This window comes from Abrus precatorius, unplaced genomic scaffold, assembly GCF_003935025.1.
Source record: "Abrus precatorius isolate BTA unplaced genomic scaffold, Abrus_2018 Scaffold8, whole genome shotgun sequence".
Lineage (NCBI taxonomy): Eukaryota > Viridiplantae > Streptophyta > Magnoliopsida > Fabales > Fabaceae > Abrus > Abrus precatorius.
This window is the reverse complement of record NW_020874428.1, coordinates 37,548,430-37,576,255: the sequence shown is the minus strand read 5'-3', so window position 1 is coordinate 37,576,255 and position 27,826 is coordinate 37,548,430. Positions and strand designations below refer to the sequence as shown.

General features: G+C 28.8%; 3 protein-coding genes across 7 annotated transcripts; 2 read left to right on the top strand and 1 right to left on the bottom strand.

The window, feature by feature from the left end:
* The first annotated feature begins 4,020 nt into the window (after positions 1–4,020).
* On the top strand, positions 4,021–10,577 carry LOC113874878 (nucleobase-ascorbate transporter 6). Of its 5 annotated transcripts, none has more exons than XM_027513110.1 (15): positions 4,021–4,148; positions 4,703–4,834; positions 5,544–5,641; positions 5,779–5,955; positions 6,293–6,393; positions 6,697–6,772; positions 6,860–6,919; positions 7,081–7,265; positions 7,989–8,085; positions 8,882–8,968; positions 9,297–9,355; positions 9,450–9,541; positions 9,675–9,752; positions 9,856–10,016; positions 10,110–10,562. In XM_027513110.1, the coding sequence occupies exons 2-15, from the start codon at positions 4,723–4,725 to the stop codon at positions 10,326–10,328; spliced, it is 1,602 nt and encodes a 533-aa protein (XP_027368911.1). In that variant the 5' UTR covers positions 4,021–4,148; positions 4,703–4,722; the 3' UTR covers positions 10,329–10,562. The 5 variants fall into 5 exon arrangements, 4 of the variants coding, with proteins under 4 accessions (XP_027368911.1, XP_027368910.1, XP_027368908.1 ...); XM_027513109.1 differs by having other exon boundaries at positions 4,145–4,214; positions 10,110–10,577; XM_027513107.1 differs by having other exon boundaries at positions 4,147–4,439; positions 10,110–10,565.
* Positions 10,578–19,014: 8,437 nt separating this feature from the next.
* Positions 19,015–20,614, top strand: LOC113847180. Its single transcript, XM_027476103.1, has 3 exons — positions 19,015–19,593; positions 19,710–19,843; positions 20,236–20,614. Exons 1-3 carry the CDS (start codon positions 19,188–19,190, stop codon positions 20,350–20,352), a joined length of 657 nt encoding a protein of 218 aa, XP_027331904.1. The 5' UTR covers positions 19,015–19,187; the 3' UTR covers positions 20,353–20,614.
* Positions 20,615–23,332: 2,718 nt separating this feature from the next.
* Positions 23,333–26,247, bottom strand: LOC113874824 (LIM domain-containing protein WLIM1-like). Its single transcript, XM_027513035.1, has 5 exons — positions 26,110–26,247; positions 24,449–24,545; positions 24,284–24,324; positions 24,049–24,135; positions 23,333–23,578 (listed from the first exon to the last, which is right to left on the bottom strand). The coding sequence occupies exons 1-5, from the start codon at positions 26,245–26,247 to the stop codon at positions 23,333–23,335; spliced, it is 609 nt and encodes a 202-aa protein (XP_027368836.1).
* Positions 26,248–27,826: the final 1,579 nt, after the last annotated feature.

The following is a 27,826-nucleotide window of genomic DNA, read 5'->3' as shown; positions in this document are numbered from 1 at the left end:
CTTCAATTGCAATCTTTTTATTTTCTTCCCTCCAATAGAGACAAGTTGTGGACCAATATAATATACCTACTGATATTTCAACCTGACATAAATGAATAATCATGTGGGCTAGGAAATTAAAACTATGAGCACATAAAAAGGAAACGACACACTGATTGTTTCTCGAAGATGTGAAATCATCCTTAATCTTAATTATGCCATTTATCAATTTAGATTTCTAACAATAATAAATTAAGTCTCAGCTTTGAGAACTCTTTCAGCTTGATACCATGGATTAGTTGAACTACACTTATGTTTTTCTAATGAATAGCCAGAATCTGATTCAGTTCGACTATTCGGACCCTGTGGAGATAAGGATGCCTGCACCAGTAAGATGCTAAGTACAATTTTTTTTCTTCATATTCTGCGTCTCTATAATTTAAAAACTGTCCATAATATTCTTAAGGTAATTTTTTAAGATTAAATTGAAGTAAAATATAAATAAACAATATTAGCATCGCAGGAAAAAAAACTAATAAAACCAGATATTTTTCAAAATAAAATGAATGAATCATTCGCTTAGAAATTAAAGTTATAAACATAAAATTTGTAATCGAGATAATTAATATATGTCTAACCAAATACTATGATGGATCGGCATCAACATTAAAAGATTTGAGAGAAAGCGATGGAGTTTTGAAGGGTGACTTCAGTTAATTGAGATTCACAGTGAATTAAAAAACAAGCCACTCTTTTTTTTAATGAAAATGTACTTTCTGAATACGAAAGGCACTTTCGCATACGTCTTTCCACGTTGTCACGCTTTTTTTTTTTGTTCTTTTTCTCTCAGTAAACTCAATTCTCGCGACAAAGTAAAAGAAAAAGATTGAAAAAACTGAAAATGATTTATGAATAATTTAAGGAAACGTCTTTTGATGTTCCTTTTAATTTTAAAGAATGTTTTTAAAATATAATGTCATTTTCACGTTATGCAAATCTTTTAGACTCACGACCAAAAAAAAAAAAACTTTTGGACTGAGCGGTAAATGAAATATTTATGAAAAAAATTATTGGATTATATTTATTAATATATTTTTTAATAAAAAAAATTATCGGTGTAAATATTTTGATTTTCTTATATCGATGTGATATGTTATACTAATAAAAAAAAATTATTAACATATTATTAATATAAATAATTAAAATATTTATTAATAATTTATTTTTTGTTAGACAAAAGTCATACACGATGATGATAAGAATTAAAAATAATAGTATTCCAATTATTATTATATTAAAAATGTAATTAATTTTAGTATTTATTTTATAAATATTTTAAAATATTCAATAATCTTAATTATATCATTATATTTTTAGAATACACACAATAAAAATCCCATAAACATTTTTTGAGGATAGTGTATGATAATTAAGAAACCTCCAAAAATATTGTCATTGAGGAGCGGGGCGAGGAAGATCAATGCCATGGAATATGTGAATTTGGATAAGGCTGGCTACCTGGAAACTTCAATCATTTTATTGTAACCATCTTTTTTTTCTTTTTTAATATATATATATATATATATATATATATATAAATTATTGGCTAAAATTCTTCAATTTTTAGCATTTTGAATGTAGAAAATAAAATTTATGATCCATTGAATTTTGACAATCGCTTCTTAAATTTTTCTCCCATCTCAATCATCTTGAGCAAGGTATACTTTAAGTAATTAATGAAAATATATTTTGGCCTAATTTAAGTAAATTTCTAGAAAATTTTATAAAAAACATATAAAAAATAATAGAAATCATTTCATAATTAAAAAATAATTTATTCTATTCAAATTCTATAGAAGTTAAACGAATAAACTTTCAAAAAATATAAAAACAAAAATTTTATAACTTATTAGATAAATTTTATTGTTTTTTATTTATTTATTTTTCTACAATAATTTATCTAGGAATACCAGACTGAGCTTTTATTAGTTTGTATACTCAATGGTCTAAGTTTTAAAAATATAAGAAATAAGATACATTGTTTAATTTTTTTATTTAGTTGGATTTTTTTTCATTATGTTTAAATTTAATTAGTGTAAACTCTTACTTTAGTTATTGGAATTGTCTAAATTTAAAATTTGTCAAAAATTAACAAATATCAATTATTTACATCTTTTTCATTAAATAATAAAGTAATAATTTATCATATTAAGTAACATAATCAATGCCATTTTAAATATAAAATAATAATAATTTTTTTAAATAATTCATTTTCATTTTTAATTATTTATATTTTATATTTTTATACAACAATGTCTCTTCCTGTTTTTCTATTTTGTATTATTCCATTCCTCTTCTCACTGTTGCAATAATGACATCCCCTTTCCAATAACTTTGTCAAACCTCCGTATTATTTCATGTAATATTACATTTCCTCGCAATAGAATGTTAACTTCTCACTCTTGTGAGTTTTTTCTGTGTTCTGTATCTTTACATCCTTCCTTTCCATTTCCACTTCTTCTGCCACTCCACAACTTTCAATTTTCACCATTTTTTATCTATTCGTACCAATTTATTTTTTAAATCCGAGAATGCAAAAGCAACAAGAACTAATAACTTTAAATTATTTTAAGAATCTCATTTTTTAAAAATATCAAATGTTATTATTAGTGTGGTTGAGAAAAAGGAAAAAAACAAAATAGTAAGAAGAAGTGCATAGAAGTGAGAATTATACTTTCTATCATAAAAAAGAGTACAACATTATACACCAGAGCAGTTTGTAAGAGTTTCAATTAAAAAAGTGAACATTATGGCCATTGAAGAAATAGAAAAAGGTGAAACAAAAGAAAAGAAATGATTAACATTGTTGAATGTTCAAAATAAACTTTTATGTGACAAATAATAATTTTGTTATTTAATTTTAATGTTTGTTAATGATGAAAACTAAATTGATTAATAATTACTAATCTAAAGGATTAAAATTTAAAATTTTAATTTAAAAAAATTAATTTAAACAATGTTGCATATTTTATAAATTAGAATAAATGTTTACTCAATTTAATTACTATAATTTTTAACCGTCTAGAGATGAAAACTATAAAATATTGTAATTTTTTTTGTAAATAAACATAATTTAAATAGAATTTTATTTTTTTTTGCTAATAAATAGAAGTTTATTTTACCATCGTTTTTTCACTTGATACGTATAATATATGAATTCAATTGAAATATATTAATAACATAAAATTTTTAATACAATCATTCAAAGCAAAAGTTGTCATGCTACTGACAATCATTAAATTTTATAATAGTTATTTTAAAAAGCATATTTAGAATAATTTTTAAGTGATAGATAATATAATTTTTTTAATGTTGAAAATAGATTAAAATTAAAATTAAATAAAAACTATTTTAAAAAACAAAGTAAAAATAAAAAATTACAGAGTAATCATAAAAATCATGACTATTAATATTGATTTATAGGATCAATTAAAAAGTGAAAAATAAAAAATATTGAAAAAAAAATGACAGTTGTAAGTCAATAAGGGACAGCCAAGCTAACAAGGATTGGGGGATTGCGAAGTATCCATGGTTTGGGCGCCCCCAATATTCCTCTTCACGTGATCCTCTTCCCTCCCAATTCAACTCTTTCTTTCTTTCAATTAAATTAATAACAATAGTTATTCAGTTTAACATTTTCAAACTAACTCTCATTCAAATTTCATCAATTTTAACTAACAATCAAGTTTCAACATTTCTATTCTTTCGCCTTACAATAATCTCAAGATACAGTGAAAGAAGCTGTTTGCACTTCGCTCTCTCTTTTACGTGTATGTGTCAACTTACCTTAATGAATAAATTGTTCGGTATTTAAAGCATTACTATAATGCTACGTGTTTGCTTCAATCAGTTAATATAAATTTATAAAAATAAAACGAATATTATTTTTATAGAAAAATTGAACCAAATATTTGCCACGAGGTTTGGTTTTCCTTCTACTTGGCACAAGCATAAGCCACTACCGCAACCGAATGAGAAGTGAAAAAGAAAACATAAATGTGAGATGTGAAATAATTTGTCGGAAAGTAAAACAGAGGAAGAGGAGAGAGAAGCTACAAACATACGCATATGATACTATTTAGGACTGTGTAGCTCGTGGTTGTGTACAGGTACACCTAGAGAAAGAAAGGAAAAGGACTCTAGTTTCTGGTAGAAAAAATACGGAGAATCTGAAGGTCATTTTGTGTTTGCTTTTACCCTTTGGAGTTTGCTTTACTTCCCACTCTACAGTCTACACACACTGCCCCATAACACCTCCACCGTCTGGGTTTCGTTTTCTCTCTTATTTTCACTCAAACCTTTTCTTTTTTTATTTTATTTTTATCGTGGTTGGTGTGGGGTACCTGAGATTTTTGACTTTAAAGTCGCTTGAATTTTGCTCCCTGAAACATCGTTAAAAGGTGCCTTTTTTCTTCTCATATATTGTTTCTTAAACTGGACAATTATTGATGTAGCTATTTTCTTAACTCTAAGGGAACTCTAGCACTGTCGAACTCACGGTTACTCTATCATGTTCTGCTGTTATTAACCAAACTCCGTTTTTTCCTTTATTTTCTTCTCCGTGGTTCAGTGGCCACTTGTGTTTAGGTAGCTGGGTCTTATTATTCTTGTTTCTGAGTGTGTTTTGTTTCAGATTTGGGTTTTGATTTTTTTATCCTTGCAGTTTGTAGGTGAAAGAGAGTTATGGCAGGAGGTGGGGGAGCTCCAGCGCCTAAGGTAGATGAGCCACAGCCACATCCACCAAAAGATCAGCTTCCCAATGTTTCTTACTGCATTACGAGTCCTCCTCCATGGCGTGAGTTTCTCTCTTCATAGATTCTGTTTCCGTGCTTTTACTTTGAACCTGATTCTTCTAATCTCTTAGCTGCTGTGGTATATTTAAAAGCATGTTTTGTGAGAACCTTGTTTGTTTGCTGGTGCTAGCTTTTTATCTAATTCTATCCTTTTAGTTGCTTTGATGGGAAAAAATGAATCTGTTGAAAAACAAAATATCTTATTCTTATGTCTCTTATGTTTTGCAAGGCATGTAGAGGAGGAAATAATGAGGGAACTTACAGAAAAAAGGGTTCTACTTTTACCTCTCATATGTCTACTTGATTGAAACTTGAAATTCTTTTAACCCTCTTGTTTTTCCCTTTTATAACTGTATTGTTATTCCATATTCGTTTTGAGGCTCTTTCCAGTTATTTCCAGATCCGGATTGGGTACTTTACTGATTATTTTGATACTACTTTCAGTTCTGGTTTGTGATAAGTTTTTTCTTTTTCAAAAAAAGGAAACTATTATTCATATTATTGAATTTTGTAACAGTGCGAGTGATTGAACAATGTGGATTTTATGGACAATTTAAATGCCGTATTCTGACATCATGCTAAGTAGTTGAAATTTTAAAATTGAAGGATCACTTCCTTCCCTGGGCTTACGTTGTTAAAAATATGATAAAGATATTTGCTTTTATTTTTGTTATTTAATTTAATGAGAAATTTGGGGGAATTCTGATGCAGCTGAGGCCATACTTCTTGGTTTTCAACATTATCTTGTGATGCTCGGTACAACTGTGCTAATTCCCACTGCTCTTGTTCCCCAGATGGGAGGTGGCAATGTAAGAATTGGCAAATTAAAACACTTAAAAAAATTTTAAATTTCATATGGAATAATTTTGACCATTTGATTGCACTGCTCTTCTAACCTAAAATTATATTTATAAAAAGAAGAAAATTAAAATTCTGTTTTTTGCAGGAGGAGAAGGCAAAAGTTATCCAAACACTGCTCTTCGTGGCTGGAATTAACACATTGCTGCAAACTCTGTTTGGAACTCGATTGCCTGCAGTAATTGGAGGGTCTTATACTTATGTTCCAACAACGATCTCTATTATTCTTGCTGGTCGATTCAGTGATGAGCCAGATCCTATAGAGGTCTTGTATCAAAACATTTTTCTTCTATAAATTGTGTGGTTGATATGCTTGCTAAACAAAGACTACCATATGATTTATAATCTATATCAGATGTTAGAACTATGTAATAAGGTTTGGTTTGAGTTCCTGGTGGGCTTGTGGATACCTTCACCTTGGAATGAGACAATTTGTAAAAGAAGAAAAAAGAGTGTAATTTTAATACATGGAGCTGAATATGACTTTAGATTCTGATGGTTATTTGATGAAATTGCTTGATCACTATTTTGTTTTTTGGGGCTACATGAATAGTTTAATCACTTTCTTCCCCTGCTTCTTGGCTGTATTTTCTTTTATCCAGAAATTCAAGAGGATAATGCGGGCAACTCAAGGTGCTCTTATTGTTGCTTCAACTCTTCAAATAGTGCTAGGATTTAGTGGCCTTTGGCGTAACGTTGCAAGGTTGGTCTCAAGTTCTTAGTAAGTGGCTGGATTATATTCGCTAGCTCTATGGTTGAAAAATGTCTAAATTGAAGAGTAACCTATTAGAGATGCCTTTGTGACATAAGCTCGTTGTCAGTTGTTACTCCATAGTCCCTATTGAATTTATGTTTGAAGTACATATATACTGATATGCTTGAGTGATTTGTGCAATGGATTTTTATCAACAATGTAGTCCCCATAAACTGAAAAGATTAAAAACTTAATGTTCCTGTGATTGAGTGTAATATGTGCAAGTGATGTAACTTTAACTTCTTTCTTCAGGTTCTTAAGTCCACTTTCAGCAGTTCCTTTGGTATCTCTTGTTGGTTTTGGGCTTTACGAATTAGGCTTTCCTGGTGTAAGCCTTTTGTTACATATTTAAATTGCTTGGATTCAAAGTTAATTGATAAAAGTAATTCAATATTGATTCCTGGCTTGTGTGTAGGTTGCTAAATGTGTAGAGATTGGACTTCCAGCGCTTATACTGCTAGTATTTGTTTCACAGGTAAATTTCTTTAGTGTGTCATGAACCAGTGTCTACGTCACAAAATCTCAGTATCATGACTTCAGTTCATTTTGTTCTCTTGATTTCTTTACTTTTATTGCATGATGGCTTCAATGAAACTGAGTTAAATAGCAGTTAATGGTTTTTAATTTTACATGCAGTTTGTACCCCATGTGCTGCATGCAGGAAAACATATCTTTGGCCGTTTTGCTGTTTTATTTACAGTTGCAATTGTATGGCTGTATGCTTATATACTCACTGTTGGAGGGGCCTACAACCATGCTGCACCTAAAACACAGGCAACCTGCCGAACTGATCGTGCTGGTTTAATAGATGCTGCCCCATGGTTAGTTGTGGAATTTCATTGACTATCTACGCTAGATGCTACTGTTTCTTTGGCAGATGATTATTTAATTACCACAATGTCCTTAATTTGGGGTGTAATATTTCACTATAACATTATATGCCTATGTGATCGCTTCATAAAATTTAAATTGTATCTTTTGCAAATGGGGGTATTATGGGGATTTACTCGTGATTTCCATTTAAGTATACTATTTTTATGAGGGATGCAGCAATTTGGACTGGTGCTAACTGGGGAGATTCCTCGTAGTTGATCCTTCATGTTTGAGTTTTAATGTGAAGAACCTCAAGATGCTTTGACTTTTTGATTTAGCCATATAATTTCTTTCTTTTTCTTCTTTTCTGTTGTCAAATATGGTATGCACTTTTCTTTCCAAATCCCATCTGTTGAAGCCAGTACCTCATCAATTCTAGAAGAAGCTACTTTTATGCTGTGAGGCTGGTGGCTGTGTCCTGAATTAGAAAAAAATATGAAGCATCAAATCATTGTTCGGTGAATAATTTTCACATTTGTCATTCTTGAACCTTTTTCTATAGTATCATTATTTTGAACCTCAGAATATGGGCATAATTGATATTTTTCACGCCAGACTCTGTTGCATCCTTGAGATATTAGTTTATTATTCGCTGATAATTTACCATCTAGTCGTAGCTTTGTGACTTGAAACTTATAGGGAAGTATTCAATGTGGATTTTGGGCTTGCAGGATTAGGGTTCCATATCCTTTTCAATGGGGAGCACCTTCCTTTGATGCAGGTGAGGCCTTTGCCATGATGATGGCATCCTTTGTTGCTCTCGTAGAGGTAATTTCTTTCTTTAGATCTTCTCTATCTCTTTTTAGGTTGGAACAGTAATTCTTATTATTCATTAATTGGTATCATTCTTCCTATGCAATAAATAATTATTCTATAAGCTTTTATATTCATAATTTTCCTGGCTTTTCTGGGAATTTTGTCAGTACATCACAGCTAGACAACTAGGATAACATATCACTCTTATTTTTCTTGGAAACAGAGACAATTGACCTTTCATGAAATTAATTTGCTTTCTTTAAATAGATTTTACAAATCTAGTAGTTTAGCATCATGATTGATTTTTATTTTTTTGGTTCCTTAGAAGAAAAAAAAGCATGTAGTACGGAAGTCAGTCAGGTGTTTAACCCTGAGGAAAAAAATTACCAGTAGTTTGAAATATGTAAAAAATGGCTGATTTTGTTTTCTTGAATGGCAATTGGGAATAATATTGATAACTTTAGCCACTTAATTTATATAATGGCTTTACAAGATAACTTAACCAATAATATGAAAATGATTAATGAATAAATCATGATAAATTATTTTTTTAGTTTAGCAGCTATGTTCAACCAGTGCAATAATTGACCTTTTTTAATGCAATTCAACTTAGGGAAGTAGTAGTAATTAATATATGATCTACCGAAATCTGGCCCTGCATATAGTAAATTACTGCATGCATGATGACATTCTGATATAGAGATTATCTGGCTTGTAAATTCTCAGTCAGTGTTGCACAGTTGCTAGTTTGCATTTCACTGAATACTATAATTAAATTTTATGTTCACAATTTATTTGCTACAAGCAGTCCAGTGGAGCTTTTATTGCTGTTTACCGGTATGCAAGTGCAACGCCACTACCACCATCTATTCTTAGTCGAGGTATTGGGTGGCAGGTACACAAATAACTAATACTTCTGCATTTAAATATCTGAAAATAATTTTTATTGCATCTATGAATAAGACAAAACTTAAATCGAGTTCCTTATATCCTTGCCATTTAAATTTCAAATCCAATTATGACATGTGGATGTATCTTCAACAATAAATAGCATGCAATCTCCATTAAAAAAATATATGTTGCCAAATAAGAAAAAACGTAAAAAAACAGTCGCTATTTAAGAATTGGATGGCAAAATGAGGAACTAGATCTATATTTTATCCTTATGGTTTAAAGTCAAAATGGATAAACTGATGATTGTGCAATTTATTTCTGCTCCTCAGGGAGTTGCCATTCTGTTATCAGGATTGTTTGGAACTGGCAATGGATCCTCTGTATCTGTGTAAGGCTGAAATCATTCTGTTTGTGTATGCTACCTCAATTAAGAGAAAACAACTTCCTTGTTGATGAAATGTATTTATTTGGTTTCCCTATAGAGAAAATGCTGGTCTTTTGGCTTTGACTCGTGTTGGCAGTAGAAGAGTGGTGCAAATATCTGCTGGTTTTATGATTTTCTTTTCAATTCTCGGTGAGTCGAAGATGAAATGTCTGTAATTTGAATATGTAATTTGCCCGTAACACTTGTAGGTGCAAATTTCAATTCTCAGTGAAAATGTCTGCATTTCTTCCTGTAACAATTGCTAATTTTTCTTTGTGTGTAGGGAAATTTGGAGCAGTTTTTGCCTCTATTCCACCTCCCATTGTTGCTGCATTGTACTGCTTGTTCTTTGCTTATGTTGGTATGCCTGATTTAAAATATACGCATAATACACACTCGAACTTTTGATTTGTTTTGATACTTACAATAAACAGCATGTAATGTTCCACTTTCATTGATTATAGGAGCGGGAGGTCTAAGTTTTCTTCAATTCTGCAACCTAAACAGTTTTAGAACAAAGTTTGTTTTGGGTTTCTCTATCTTCCTTGGCTTGTCTATACCACAGTACTTCAATGAGTACACAGCAATTGATGGTTATGGTCCAGTTCACACAGGAGCAAGATGGGTATGCAACTATGAATGTGATGTATAAAACCTTGGTTTGTTCTTGGCTTTTGTGATGAATTTACTTACACTGACATTTTCATGTACCTGGCAGTTCAATGATATAGTGAATGTCCCTTTCCAGTCAAAAGCATTTGTTGCGGGTTGTTTGGCATATTTCCTAGATAACACACTACATAAGAAGGAGGGTGCTATTCGGAAAGATAGAGGAAAACATTGGTGGGACAAGTACCGGTCCTTCAAGACTGACACAAGAAGTGAGGAGTTTTATTCACTGCCTTTCAACCTAAACAAATATTTCCCATCTGTGTAATTGTGCAGCTGAAGTAATATATAGGTGGTTTCATCACCCATAGTCTCTGAAATGTCGTAATTTGACTTTTTCTAATATGAGATTGGATCTTATTATAGGTGATAGTTATATCAAGTCCTTTTTTGCTATATAGAATATTCTGAAACATTTGTTTTATTGCTTTTCATTCTGTAAATGCTGACCTGGAAATGGATCCATGATAATGTTCACTTTTATAATCTGTCTTATTCAGTGCATTATTTTAAACTCTTATTTAATCGTTTTTAATAATACGAGTGAGAGAATCCTAGTTACCATAATATCTTTTTTGTTCACAGAAACAGAGAAAATTTTAGTGATAATGTTTTGACTTGCAGTTTTTAAAATTAAAATTGAATAAATTATACTCTTATTTGTTATTAAAATTTTGCAAATTTTTATGTTTATATTTATAAATTTTATTATTATATATAAATTTTTAAATTTTTGTAACTATATTTAAGTTGATGACTAATATATATGCATTTCATAAGTTGATGACTAATATTAATAAAAGATAAATTTTATCAATAGCCAAGAAAAAAAAGAAGGTAGGCCTAACTGTTGTAATAACATAGTTTTAAATAATAGTGATAATGCTAATGTTATTTATTTAAATAGGTAGTCCTGTTGAAGACTTTTTGAATTGTTAAAAATTTAGCTTTTAAACTAAAAATTTTTAAAAATGTTTTGGCCTGATTTAACCTGATTTTGACATAAATATTAAATTATAGGCTCTAAACGAGTAATTGGACCAATTTTCACCTAACCTTGAAAATAAGATAATTTTAAAAAATTATGCTTATTTTTAATAAGACTCCTTACAAATTGTTTATTCTATCATTTTTCCATAAAACATTTTTTTATAGAAATTGTTAAAAACAGTCTACAATTTCTGTATTTTATTCAAATAGGCCCAAAGATGAATAATATTTGTCGATCACCGTATTGAAAGGAGATTACCCGCAATCCAATATGGTCCATGTGGATGGATTATTTAAAACATGACAATTTGGGCTTTTTGCAGCCCCCTTTTTTTTTCTAATTATTTCACCCCTTTATAATTTAAAAAAAATATCTTTATACTATTTTAAAACAAATATCTTCACATGTGAAAGATTTATAATTGTTATGCAAAACTATGGTATTAGTGTCACCTGGGATGGTCTCCATGCTACCGTTTTAAAAATTATATATAATCCATATGTTGTATTTATAATTTATTGTTTTTAAAATAATTTTTTATATACAATATTTGACTAGTTATTTAAATTTTATATTGAATTATGTATCTACATAAACTTTGTTCACTTTTATTTTCTTTCAAAAACTAAATATCGTCAAAATATTAGGTTAGGCTTTGTATTCATTAGAAGTAACAGTTTTTTTTACGAAGAATATGTTGAACAGTAATTTGATTATTTGCTATTATTGTGTTTTATTTTTTATGAATTAAATTTATTGTTAATAATAAATGTAATAATATTTTTATTATTTATAAATAATGTCACACCACTTTTTTATTATGTTGTTAAATGTTAATGTGTATCTAATTATTAGAGATAATATTAGTGTATTCAGTAAATAAAAAATGTACACAACATTGAATAAGAGAAATATTAATTAAAACTATAAATGTACATGTAGTGCCCATCTTTATTTTATCTTTCTAAATATAGATTAAGAAATAGTGCCCATCTAAATAAATAATTTAAACTTTACATTAATCATATAATGATAGTTGCTAATCAATATTTTAACGGTACTGGTTAAAAAATATAAGTAATTCTTTTAACAATAAATATAATATACTTTTTAAACAATTTTTAATAAAAACTAATATTTTTAATTATTTAATTAACATTATAACAGTACTAATTAACAAGATACATAAATAATTTACTTTTTGTATTACACTAATCACCTCAAAAATCCTAATTTTAGGATCATCAATTCTAAAGTATATTCAGAATAATTCATTTACATATTTAGAAGCTTTAAAAAAATAAGACTCTACTCAAGGTTAAAGTTTTAGATACAAAACAAAAATAATTCTAATTTTGATATTTATAAATCTTTAATTTTAAAACAAAAAATATTAAATATTGTTAATATTTTTTAATTATATATAATTTTATAATACTTATTATATGGAATAAATTATAAAAAAACACAGATTAAGAAATATAACAAAGTTCATAAAAAGCCTTAAATTTTATATATAACTATTTCAAAGGGTAATGAACTTCGAACAGAGTTAAAATATTGAATAAGAAAAAGAGAGGTGGGAGCAACGTGATTTGTCAGCAATGAGATCAGAAAGACACTGAATATCTGATACAATGCTTATGTTTACTAATAATATCACCTTTTGCAAACTTCCTCGCCAAGGGCATGTTTGAGCTGTGAATTTTTAGTTTGTTTATTAGAGATAAATCTTAAATTAAAATGTATTTAGTTAAAATAAAGCTAAATTGTTTTCTACTTTAACTTTAGAATTATTTACCTTAAAATATAAAATTATCAAAAATATTCTAAAAAATTAATTAAAAAACTATCATAGTTACTATTATTATCATTATAACTTTATCAATGCTATATCTCCATTTCTTTTCAATCTCTATGTTTATTTTATTGTTAAATAAATTTAAATTAAGAAGGAGAAAATAAATTTTGTAATTTGAATTTAAAATATATTATTAAAATTTATACTAAAAATTATAAAGCAAAATATTGATTTACAATTTTTAAATTATTTTAAACTTAAAAAATCAACAAACACATCTAACATGGCCTGGTAAAGTGGTTATGAATTATGATTGATTGTTGAGCTGGAACTGAGTGAAATGTTGAATTGACATAAATATTTACTTTGATATCAAATTTCTCTATGTATTTGTTGACACTCAAATGATGCATTGAGTTTTCAAGTTAATTTATATTTAATTTTTCAAGTTACTAATTGACATGTTCATCACTTTACGTTAATAACAATATTTTGGTAATTTTTAGTTTCTGAAATTGAGTTTAAGCTTTTAAAAGTAAAAAAAAAGGGTTTATTATATTAAAATTATAAAAGTGTAATAAATATTTTAAATAAAAAACTAGTATTATTAAGTGTTTAAATTTAATCTCCCAACTTTTACAGCTGCTTCAAATTATATTTATATTTAAAATTGATATTCTTGAAGCATGGATATTTGAGGTCAATCTCGTCCACAGAGAGAGTAACTAACGATAAGAAGGTACATGCACTGGCAAAGTTGTAATTATATAATAAATTGAAGCGAGGTCAATTTTTGGGTGGGCCTTGAATCAGAAAGCAAAGCCCAGTTGGGACCATTTTCATGATCGGATGCTTCTTCTTTTGTAATGCAAACGCTTTCAAAGTAAAGGGAAAGCTGTGAGTCGCACGAGAGGACGCGCATGTCGTCCTAATCTAAATCCAATAAGGACACCATTTCCATCATTTTTTTATTTTACTTAAAAATAATATTTTAATCATTCAAAAAATATAATTGTTTATTAATTTATTTTTAAATTTATTCTACATAAAATCCTCTAAAATATTTTTTCAATTTTAGGGTTTACGTTAGTCATTTGTTAATTATTTTTATTATCTGTTTTTATGACATATGAATTAATTTATAATATAATATAAAATTTATAATAATGTAATATTTATACTTTATTTTTATTCATATCTCCAGATTTTAACTTTATAATAATATTTTTTGAAAAAAATGTAATATTATTAATGACATATTTTATATCATATTCTATTCAAATTATACAAATCATTTTAAGTTTAAATAAATAAATAATAAATAATAAAAATATTATTAATAAAATAAAAATCACACTTTTAGAAGACTAATTTTTTTTTGTAAAACTTATATTTTATATTATTTTAATTAATATTATAATTTTTAGGCAAATTTAGTACTTTTAATTTTATTTTGGTTTAATCCTTTAATTTGTTTCATTTAAGTTCCTTAACTTATAAAGGCATTTTAAATAATATTTATTCATAAAAAATTATTTTAGTAAAAAGTTATTATTTATTTTTTCCTTATATAAACTGTAACAAAGAAAATATAATATGTTTTAATAAAAAATTTAATTATTTTTTTCTCACCTCTTATTTATGCCCACATAACGAGACAACAAAATTGTTGTTTTTCATATTTTTTTCTTTGTTTCTTTCTCCTCCTACCTTCATTCACATTTTTTTGGAAAAAATTATAAAAAAAATTATTTTATTTTTTTATTTTTCTTTTTTCTTCTATCTCTCATATACTTTTTCACAACTTGTTCTTCATCCTTCGAACTTTAATAAATTTTTTCTCTTTTTTATTAGTTTTTTAAGTTAAATTTTGAGATTATAGGAGAAAAAATGAAGATAGATAATGATGGTAATATAAAGAATGGTACTTTATTTGTATTTAATATTATTTTTTTATTTTATTTCTTTTTTCCTTCTATGATTTAAAGACTCAACTAAAAAATGTATTAAAAAAATTGTTAAAATTTGAAGAGGTAAAAATAAGTTGAGGAGGCATGGGTAGCGTAAAAAGAGAAAAAAAAAAAAGATATTTATTAAAGTTTGAATGGAAGATGTACAAATGAGAGATAAGAAAAGGAAGAAAAAATGGAAAGAAAAATTAAAAATTTTGTTAAATTCAAAAGAAGAGAGACAAGTGTCGTGAAGACATAAATAAAGGATAAAATGAAGAAAAGAAGAAAGAAAAAAATAAAATAATTAAAAAATTTGTTAAAATATATTATAATTTTGTCAAAAATTTTAAAAAAGAAAATAAATGATAATTTTTTAATAAAATTAATGTTTTTAATTGAAAATGACTTATTTAAAATATTTTTATAAATTAAAAGATTAAAAAAAGTCAATAATTAAACTGAAATAAAATTAAGAGTTAATGGATAATTCCGTAATATAACATAATTTTTATTAATAATTTACATGATAAGAATAAAGCTTAACATTACATTAGTCATTAAATTAAAATTTTAAATTCAATCAAATAATTAAACAATAATATTAAAAACACTTGCGATACTTAATTGTTTTATTTATATATTTCGTATGCTCGAGTTTGAGTTTGTGAGAGAGTCCTTTGCTGAAGTGACACTTATAGGTCTTGAATACAAAAGTAAATTACGAGACTAATAGGCTAGAAATACTAGTGTGTGTTACCATTCAAGTAAGTGATGAACTTTCCATTCATTTAACGTTAAACACTATTAGTCTCGTAATTTCTTGCATAATTTAACGTGTTTTTCTTAATAAAATTTATTTATGAATTCTGAATCAGTGTTCTCAGTTGCAAATGACACCTTTGTGGATTCATGGTTGATTCTACGCCACTCACTGAAACAGTGAAACTAAGATCATTTAAGAGATGAGAACCCACTTGGGTGCTTCTCTCTCTATTGTATGGTCCAGGAAAATAATGCCATGCCAAAGTTGGCCCTTTCATTCTCCAGCTGAAAATGAAATCCACTACAATTCTTTGTTACTGTGCTATTGTGTATCAGTATCATTTATCTGCTTTAGTCTAGCGATTATGCACATTCTCATTCTAGAATGATTATGAAAGAACATGGCCAATAATCTCTAAACAAGTGATTGAAATTTTCATGCAGCTCAATATCTAGCGTTAATCATTGGCAGTGGCAGTGGTCTACTAGTAGTTTTCAAACATGGAATACATGGTGCACTCAATTAATTATTATGCGTCTCTTTCATGGATCCAGATTGCATTTGTACAGTCATTAATTTACAATCGTTGAATGAAGATTGGACGATTCAGATATCGTTCCATTAAATCGAATAAGAGCTTGCCATCTTCATCTAACGGATTTGATTCGTTGACTATACTAAATACTCCTACGTCTTTTTCTACCTGCACTAAAGATTTATTCCAAAGAGTGTATCATCAATTTATAAAAATAATATATAATTTTTAAAATTATTTTCATTTTTTATTATATCTTATAATATACAGTAAATCCATCTCCCTCTTCACCGGGACTCTCTCTCTCTCTTGCGTTCTTGTCTTTTTCAATTTACGATACAAAATAAGCCAAAAAATAAATAATCACCGACAATTATAACTTGATAAACACACGAAAATTTGTTTATTGGTTTTGATCATATATACAATATTAAAATATCAGTAAAGTGCGTACAAAATCTTAAACGTTAACCATTATAAAATTTAAGTAAACAATAACCAATGAAATGAATATGGAAGTCTTGGATCTTATAATGGCATAACCTGAGAGAACACATGGGTAGTGTACATTACTGTGCCAGGCTATCATCTAAGAAACTTCATTTGTTTTCTTATTTTCTATCTTTAAAGTTTGATAATATAATATTATGTGAGATAGGAGATGAAGATTTTATATACTGCAGAGCTAATGGGCCAAGCGATACTTTTACTTTTCATAAGCTTACTTGGACTTTTTGTTTGTTTTAATAAACAATCAAATTTATTTAATTTTGATATATTAAAATTTTATCGTTAAATAATATTCATTACTAGTAAAAAAAATCATTTACCATTAGTAAAAAGTGTAAAACATAACAATTGATTTCATTTGTATAACTTCTGTTTTAAAAAAATAAATTATTAAATATATTGTAATTTTATACTAATAATATAACCATTTTTACTTACAATTAATATATATTTATTTTTATGTGGTAACGAATTTTTTGTCAACATGATGTATCGTATTATTAATATAAATTTATAAAAATTTAAGTTTTGCTAGATATCTGTTAATCTAACGTTAAAGAGTGCATGAAATTTTTTCGTTGATAATTTCTTAATTTGTAACTTTTTTTTGTATATATACACAACCCTCTCAAAAAAGACACTTTTAAATGTCACCAAAAGTGAAGAAAAAGATATTTATTTAAATTATTTATCAATTTTTAATAAAAATATTTTTCATTTAAAATTATAGTATTTATATTTTTAATGTATTAAATTTATAATACTTATTTTATAATTTTCAATAAAATTGTATATTTAATTAATTTATATTTACATATTCATCCCGTACATCATCTTATTTTATAGACATTTGATGTTGTGCTCATGCATAACTATTTATTTTTTTTCAAAAGGTTAAGAGTTTTATACTATAATTTATTTTTTAAAATTAAAAATATATTTTTTAAAAAAATCAAACATACTTTTAGTATCTTTTTTTTACATGGGTAAATTTTGTTACTTAATGTAGCCAGTTTTTCTACTATTTAGGGTTTTTATTTCTGTTTTTGTTTTTAATTTTTAAAAATTATATTTTAAAATAACGTTAAAAAATATTTTTAAAAAATAGAAATAAAACTTATGTTAACAAATAAATCTTATTTTATTTTTACTTTAAAAGAACTGTTTTGAAAAATAAAAAGAAAACAAGCTAGGTCTCTTAACAATAATTTTTCAGCAATTAAGACAATTATAATTCAGTGTCTAAATCTCATTACGGTGGTTCTCTCTATACACCCCCCCCCCCCAAAAAATAGTGCCACTATTTTTTTTCGAATGAAAAAGCCTTGTTTAATTCGTACGTCTTCATAAATTAAATAGATTAATGCCACTTGTATATCTTAAATATAACTTTGAAACATTTTAATAATAAACAAGTTGTATAAAATATATACTTGCGTATTTGTTATTTAAAAAATAGATAAATAGTGTCATAAAAATATTGATTAAAAAATTATAAATGTTTTTAATTATTTTATTAAAAATTACTAATATGTTCTTATGATAATTTAAAATGTATTTATAACATAAATTTTAATAAAAATTATTTATCAATTTATTAACTAATGTTTTAATTTTTAGATATTATTTAGTAAGAGTCTAAAATACATATAAGCCGTACTTGTTATGTCTGACTTGCTTGTTATAAAAATGAAAAGAATTTATAAATAGGTCTATTTTTTCATAATACAAACGAAAATCTGCATCAGGTCAGTCAAGCATAACATGTATGACTTGCATATTTTTTTTTAAACAAGGAATTTGCAAAGGCGAATTATTAAAAAACATTTAAAGTTACAGTTGGGAAATACGATTTGTCTTTGTAAAAGTCATACACAATAAATATGACTTAAACTGGTTTGACAACATAACTTAACAAAGAGATTGCACTTTGATAAGGGAAAAAGGGCCATCTACCATATTAAAAAAGGCGAAAATTTATGTGCACAGTAGAAAGTGTGGATAAAATATCTGTGTAGCCACGTACTTAAAATGAGTGAGATTTATGTCTGGACTTTTTTTGGTTTTACATTGTTGTTAATAAATAGTGGCTGTTGTTCTTACGTCAATGTCGGTGTTTTGAGATCTAAAACGTGGATCATAAAAAGGTTACATGCTATAAGCTAGAGAGTAGAGACATGTCTAATGTCTTGGGTTAAGTGGGTGACACTCATGAAGATTGGAGAATTACCTAATGAACAGGGACAATTCATATTTACCCAAAGATGGTAGACCACGAGAATGTAACGCCATAGAGGTGCACATCACATCATCCATACTTTAATCTGTTTCCTTACCCCTCCAATCCTATCTTCCCACGTCCATTCATGTTGGATAACACTTTCACCACTTCTTTTTCATCTAAATTGGCGCACCCCATTTTGGGTTCTTTTTGCCAAAATGTTTCTTTCTACTACTACCCTTTTTTAATTTTCATATCATCATTTCTACAAAGTTTGCGTCTCTAAACTTAAAAAGCCTTATTAACCTGTATTTATAGGCCCTCCATGTGTACATAACTTTTAGGATGTAGTGTATGTTTGTTTACCCCTTGAAAACTTGTGGCTGCTATAAATATTGTGGTAAGGTACTTCGACATTCCCTTCCACCTTCGTTTTTATCCTCGTCTTTGTTGCGTGAGAGAGAGGAGATCATGGGAAATTGCCAAGCCATTGATACAGCAACTCTAGTGATACAGCAACCCAATGGGAAAGCAGAAAGGTTGTATTGGCCTGTAAGTGCTAGTGAAGTGATGAAGACGAACCCGGGTCACTATGTTGCTCTTCTTATCTCCACCACATTGTGCCCAACCAAGAACAATGAAAATTGCCCGAATAAGAGTGACAATAACACCAACCCTGTTCGCTTTACCCGCATCAAGCTTCTCAAGCCAACGGATACCCTTGTGCTTGGTCAAGTTTATAGACTAATCTCAGCTCAAGGTTAGTTGAAACTTTGAGTCTTACCCTTTTTTTCGTTTTGTTTATGCTGTTTTTTACCCTTTAAAAGATTTGTGCTTTCTTCCAAATTTGAGCCTTTATGTGCTTCTTGGCTTCAGAGGTTATGAAGGGTCTTTGGGCAAAGAAACAAGCAAAGATGAAGAGAAACTTGTCAGAACCAGCGCAAAAGTTAAATCAGATGAAGGAAAGGACGGACAAAGCAGCAAGGAGGTTTGAGCCTGAGGACAACCAGGTAAATCTCAATCAAAATTTGTTCTTTACTGTTTCCTCTTCCAAGTTGTTCATGGTTGTTAAATCTTAAGGACAGGCACAGCTTTGAATGGCGCCCGATGTATTGTTTGTGTTTATAATTGTCATCTAACTTTTCATCAAGCAACATCTTTCAATCAACAGTAAAAATTTATTGGTATTTTTTTTAAAGGGTTCTATTTGCAAATTGATTCAGATGTATTTTTACTAACTAAATAAGGCTTTACTAGGTTGTTGGGGAACTTGATGCCTCATAATTTTCATTTTCTTGGTTTTAATTTTGCTTGCAAGGAATTAGACTCCTGGATTTAATGTTAATATATAATTGGTGCTTCTGCCTATGCAATTCTTATATTTCTTAATTATCATTTTCAGGAAACCAAACCCGAAAGACATGGGTCAAGGACAGCAGCAACTAATGCTGCTAGTGCCACAGCTAAGTCAAGAACATGGCAACCCTCTTTACAAAGTATCTCAGAGGCAACTAGCTGATTCGTGTTTTCAATCTTACCCACATGTGATGTGAGAGACAGAGGAGCAATTGAACACTCAAACCACGAAAAACAAATCCTCTTCATGATTGCTTAGATCTGTGGAAATTAATTTAAATATAGTACATTCAGGGAAGCCAGACACAACTGAGAGATGATAAAATTCCCTTCGGTTGAGCAACTGGGTTCATGCATAATAATTGTGTATAGTAAAGGTTGACATATTGGACATCAATTAATGTACTCAGATATTACTTTCCAGTGAAATCGGGCTTCATCGTCATCATCGTTACAAGTTCACCATTTTTTCTAGTATATGGCTCAAATCGAATAATACATCGACATCGATAATTACCAAAGATAAATATATATAGCCATAAAATGAACAAACTGAAAAGTAACATTTTTTAGGACTGTCGCGCAAGGCTTAAGCAAATCATGCATACCAAAGACATTCATTGCTTTATACGTCAAGGCTTAAGGGTAACTAAGAGAGCATGAACATGTTCTCCGATTAACTATACATGCTTTCTTAATTTTTTTAAGAAAGGAACAAGCTCGACAACGGTCCTTTTTTTAGGGTTTACAAAACAATTAAGGGTAATGTTTATGTTTAAATATTAACAATTTGTACTCTTTCCGCCAGATCTACGACTGTTAAATCACTACAAAGCCCAAATGATTTTACACTACAAGCATTTTGATATATTCCCTACACCAAAGGCAGTATGAGTGGTTGATTCCACATTAACACTGTGATTTGTGGGGGAAGTTTTTACTAAAATCGATACAATTTCTATACAAGAATTTGCATTTATGTGTTGGAAAATAGTGTAAAAGCTTATTATACAAAGAATATTGAAGTGCAAATATTGTTACTATTTTTTCAGATGAAGCTTAACCGCATGTCTCATATTCAATAAATAAAAAAAATACACACAAGTCATGTTACAAAGAAGATGCATTCTATTTGAATAGTATTAGTTAGTGTCGATAGTTCAAATGGAGCAAGACCTTGGTTGTCTTCAACTACTTTGTGTATTTTTAAAATTATAAGAATAACTCTTAATCACTTAGAAGAAACAAGTAGCAAGATAAACAATGTGTGGAGTCCGAATAAAAAGAAAAAGGACTAATGAGAAGGAAGATGGGACACAACACAGGGTTTACTTTAAAACACTTTCAATCAATGTGCCTGTGCAGTTTATCACTTTAGACATCTATGACACCCCAGGGATATTTTTTGTTGCATTAGAAGCAGAAGAATTTTTCTTCATGGCCCATTACATTATTCGTCCCTATACTTTCTTTCTGTCTATAGCTAGTAAAGCAAAAGACCCTTTTTTTTTCCTTTGTCTTTTTTTAATTGCTTTATTTTCCTGACTTAAAGATATTACCTAAATTTAGACTAAAAAAAAAGGAGAAAAACTATAGAATAGGACCAGCTCACCACTCGTGCACTTCCTACGCATGAAAGTTAGTTGCACTGCACGAGGGGTCTTCAGATTCCATCATAGAGTACATAGAATTCCTTCCCCATGGCCCACCAATATTTGGCTTCTTTAACTTTATCTCCAAAAGTGCTTTCTCAGTGTTTAAAAAATCCATAACATCAGGTACTGCGTTATTTCCTTCTTGCTTTTTTGTTTCTCTATTTTTATTCACTTTATTTTCCTTATTTATGATGATGAACAATCATGGAGGATACGCATAGATATTCGAGCAAAACATGCTTTTCTCTTTCCAGATTGCAGTCTTACATGTTTGAGTCATTAGTTTGTATTATCTCTTTCACAGCACAGTTCCTCAAGAATACTAGCTAGAGATGCATGTATGTGACATACATAGCTGAAAAAGAGGATGAGGATGTCTCTTTTTGTCTTTGTTTTTAGTTGTGTGTGTGTGTGCGCGTGCGTGCGTGTGAGGAATTTTTTATGGGTTTCGATGATAATTTTTTTTGCAAGCAAATTCAATCAAACATTGCTCTAGAGTACTGAAAGAGACCAATCATTATTATTGGACAGCTGAAGCCAACAGCTACTAAACAAATTAAGAAACCCCCTTCAAAGTTTGACTGGTAATGTTTGCTTTTCTCTTAGATTTTTGTTCCCAAGTGCCATATACCACTTAGCAAAAGTGAAGTTAACTTGCATGCCATTCATCATGAAATCCATTTCCCGGGCTGCGCCAAATAATCAACTAAATGTGGAAAGCGTATATAATAATCTCTTGGATATTTTTAATGTCTCAATTAGGACACCCAATAAAAATTGTAAATAAGATATGCACAGATAAACATTTTATTTAAATGTTTATTTAATGATTTTTTAAACAATAACTAATCTTATAAATCTAACAATAAAATTTATTAGAAGAAGTTATAAATATTTTATTTTAATAAGTTATACTAAAAAATTATTAAATTAATTAAAAACAGCCTACGTAAGTTATATTCTTTTAAACAAACCATAATAAGTTTTAATTAAATTACATAATTCAATATATTAATAACATTAAATGGTATAATTTTAATAAAATTTTTAATATTTTTTTTACTGTATACCTTAAGATATACATTTAAACCTTTATATGTTGGAACGAATTAAACATGTTTACTTCTAATAAAAATTATAAAAAAAAATTTCACGGGAAAAAAAACTATAAAAAAATTATACTACTTCTACAAGTCTTGTAAATCTTAAAATGAAAAGTCGAAGGACCTTTTGCTGAGGGCTAAATTTGATATTGCTGAGATGAGAATAACATTATGAAGATTCGAAGCAGGATAAAGGTGTGCCAACCATATGATTTATTGCAATAATAGACCAACTACACACTAATTACTTGTCAATTCTCAACCTCAAAAAGAAAGAATCCACAAAATTAAAGTTCTCGTTACAAGCTGGCCTCACAAATATTATATTCATAACATGTATAATAAAACAAATAGAACTTGGTACTGTAACAGTACCAATTGATGCCTAAAAAGAGTCATCATCTGGACTTGTATTGGCATTATTGGGATGTTGTTTCTCAGTCTTTAGTTGGACAACAGTTTCATGCTTGTCTAATTGACTAAAGTTACCCTTTTGCTTGAAGAGTTGAGTGTGGTGGTGTCTACAATAAAGACGATGTTCATGGGCCACATAATTTGATGGGCTGATTACACAACCTCCATGAGTACATCTAAAACAAGACTTATGGTAAGATTTGCCATCAACAGCCACCTGAAAGAAAGAACAGTGGCACTGCCATCAGTCAAATTGTGTCAACTGGATCCCAATGACATGGTGTTTACCCCTTTTGCAAATATTGTTATACTAATTTAGTATTTCACTTCAGAAAATAGCTTGGGGCCAATGGCAAATAATATTGTATCTTCTCATGTCTAAAGGTTCAAAATTTTACGAAAAAAATACAAGGAGCAGTGGTCCAACTAAACAATAATTTAGAGGGTTAAAAAAAGAGAAATAACCTCACAAGAATGGTAACTAGGATAGTGTTATTTAGAGCGAGTTTGCTTTTAAAGTAAACACTAAAAATGTATCTATTATTAATTTAATTTAAAGTGTTTTGTGATATTAATCTATTAAAATTTAAGGTAGATGCACCTTTAATTGTTTATTTTAAAGAGACTCGTTTTAGAAGAGGTTTTTTCATACGGAAGAAATTAAGTGTACTAAAAATAGTTATGCACCTTTTCAATTGGGTACACTGTTTTCTGGCAACCAACACACTTTTCCTGAGTTCCAGCAAACAGCCTTGAAACCTTGTTGCTCTGGACCTGTAGAATTCCCAGAGACAATTTACTATGAGCAGTGGGAACTAAATTATAACGAGATAAGTAGCAAAAACCTTTATGTACAAGCACTAGACAAGAATCCTAAGGATGAAAAGAAGTACTTTTTTGAGTATTAAGAATGTGTAAAAACCTGATCAGCAGATCTTTCTACTCTAGCAATTCTTGGAATACCTATAAGCACAATTATAACAATCAGATGAAAGGACAAAGCAATAAGCTGAAATGAGTGTATATTATTAGAACTTAAAAAAAAAGTGTCTATCCTTGAAAAAACAACTATATAATAGTAATGCACCTTCAAAACTTTTGTCCAAGCTGCCAGTCATCTTAAATAGTTGATCAAAGTGAGGCTTACAGTATAGAACACCCTCAAAGGAACAATAATTACCTAGCTGCAGGGATGCATAGAGGAAAAGAAAATTAAGAATGTATGACAATACAATATTTTTCTATTTCACAATTCAAGAATATTATTAAATACATTAGTTACTATTGTAAAATAGTTTTTTTTTACTAAAATACTTTTATATGGAGAGACAATAATAAATAAATAAATTATTAAAAATAATAAATGATAATTTTCACTTTAAAATAATAAATATTTTGAGACAAATTAAAATTTCCAAATTAATAAACGAAGCAGAAAGTTGGGGCTTGTCACATAGTCCCAAACTTTCATCCATACAGCAAGTCGCTGGCTCATGTGATTGGCTTACAGATTCAAATTTGAAAAAAAAAATGAATATAAAAAAATTAATGAGTGAGCTGGACATCTATCGAAATGAATAAATGTAATTTAGTGTGTATCCCAAGCTCAAATATCTAGCCATGAGATAAATTGTATGCATTGAGTCCCAAATATCAATTCAAATTATTACAAGTATAATAAAAACAGGTCCAAATTAACACATTTTCATCATAATTTTTAATAAAAAATATTTATTAATTTCTTAACTAATATATTTTGAACAACACATTTAGTTAAATAACAGAAAGTCACTATTTAGTATTTACTATCGAGACAGCTATTCATGAAAGATATTCTAAGTTTACCATAAATAGGAAAATGCATCCAGCTGCATGGGCGGTCAACGAAAAACAACATAGTTTTGAAAATAACCTCACATAGTAATCGTATTCTGCCAGCCAACCACATCAATTTCGTAAAATTTCTTGAAAATGTTTTCTTTTTCTCGAAAATTAGCATTTTCATTAATTCCCCATTTGAAAGGAGATCGTTAGGGACTAGGGGTCATGCCTAAAGATGTGGAACAAGAGATTGTGAGCTTAAAAAAGATGGAAATGCAAAGCAGCAAATGACATCTGGAGAAGAGTGTTTGAGAACTCTCTAAAAGAAGGTACAAAATAGGAACTAATTGATGACACACTTATATCAACAAGAATATCCTTTATTCTACATTTAGGTCAGGGCTACATTTATTCCACATTCTCCATGTTCATTTTTAAAACTTCAAAAGCATATATTTTTAACTGTTGTTGACACACTTGTTTTCTTTGTTAAGATGTCCCAATATTTTCATAATACTCTTTAGATTATTTAACAGTCAGTCTCCTTTTCTTTAGTTAGTTTTTAGGAATGAATCTAAATCGTTTATAATACACAAACATCCAATAGCCATCTTCATTTCTACTCTCTCTCTCTCTGTTCCTCAATTCTATAACTACATTGCTTCTTTTTCCCATCTCACTCATTTCACATTCTAAGATGATTATTATTATTGAAAACAGAAAAATTTTGTATCAGGCATTCTTCAACTACAAAAATCACCCTGCACTGAAGCATAAAAATCATCATTAATCCTAAAAAAGAAAAGAAAATATATAATTAACTAATCTAAGAGAGGGACCAAATTGATAAAATGAAGATGTGAACTTTCGGAGTATGTGGGGATGAAAGCTCTAATGAAGCAATGATGAAAGTAATGAAGCTCTCACCTTGAGGGTACCCTTGCAGTGGTGACATCTGAAGCAAGACTTGTGATACACAATGCTATCAGCAGTGAGCTGTTCCACCCAGTACACTTTCTTTTCACATACTTTACACTTCTGGGTAGTGCCTCCAAATGATGCCATCTCAATTCTCAAATGAAGAATTCAAGATCCCACTTGAAGAACTGAGTGGAGGGGGAAGACTCTTTTTTTCTCTTGCTTGATTCCTGTTTTTCCAAATTGTGTGTTGGGAAAACTTACAGCTCAGGCATTACAAATTGGACGTGATCATATTCCATTGTTCATGGGTCTACATTTAAGACTTAAACTAAAGACAAATAATTTATAATAATAATAATGTGTTAGCTGTATTCATAATGGCCTGTTTGGTGATTTGATTTTGAGCTCTGATGACGGCTTTGGGCCACCCATGGCACTGCCAGAGCCTCTACTGAAATTACCATTGTGCCATCAACCAAGACAGATGTATGTATACATGATTTTCAGGTATATTTATTACATATTTATCTGGTTGTTTTCATTCTATTTTTTGAATAGATTGGAAGTAAATGATTCAAATAGGTGGGAATAATTAGCACCGATACTTACCAATCAACAACAACAATAATTAACTTTCATGCAGATAAAATTGTAAATTGATTTTTTTATTATCCCATTTTAAATTAAACACCAAAATAAATGAGTTTATTTCAATGGCATTTCTCTTTCTGTTGTGTATAACGAAAAGTTAGATAATTAAATAATGACTTAAGAATTACATTTATAAAAGTTTCCACTGACCAATGAGCCTATCATAAAAATTGCTTGATGTTTATATCTGGCTTTTACTTTTTTTAAGAAAAAAAAAAGGCAAAAAGGTTGAATGCATGGACAATTGGAGACTTCAAAGCTTATAACTGTGGCCCATCGTTTTAGTTGAGAGGAATGTAATCAATTACTGAGAGGCATCACCCCCCCCCCCCCTCTCCCCAACTAAATTCAAAATTTTTGGCGTTCGTTCGAGAGAAAAAAATTCTTGTTGAGCATTATTTTTATTTTTTTTTCCTTATTTTTTAAATTAACCACACAATTGCTACAAGAATATGAATTCATGCAAGTTCATACGAGTCATTAAATTAACAATTTTACTGTTAAATATATGGTAGAATTGTTTTTCTCGCAAGCAAGGTAGTGAAGGACTAACCTTACACTCTACATATGTAGCCTTATGATTTCAAAAGTTGATGAATAGAAATCTATGTTACACGGGTATTTTCGTTTATGGGGGTCCAAATTTAATAATAATGATAACAACAATAACTTTCTTTCCTTTTTCAATTTGAACTCGTTAACACAAATTCCTCTCCTTTGTACAATTTTTTAAAGAGAAATCAAGTAATATCATTTCAATTTGAAAGTAGGTTGGTTTCGTGCCGACCAAAGAGACCATTTAATTCCACGATTATCCGATGATCCAAGAACACCTTAGACATTTGTAGAAATATGATCATATAGTATGTGTTCAATCTTCAAACGCTTCATACCCATTTCCTATTTCTCTAATAAAAATATAAAATCTTTCTAAAATTCAAAGTATCACATATAGATGTCAATATCTTAACACAATTGTTAAAAAAATGGCAAATTTGATAATTTTTCTTTTAAAAAATTGTGTTTATGATTAAATTTTCAGTGTTATTTTTAGAAGTTACTTTTCTATATT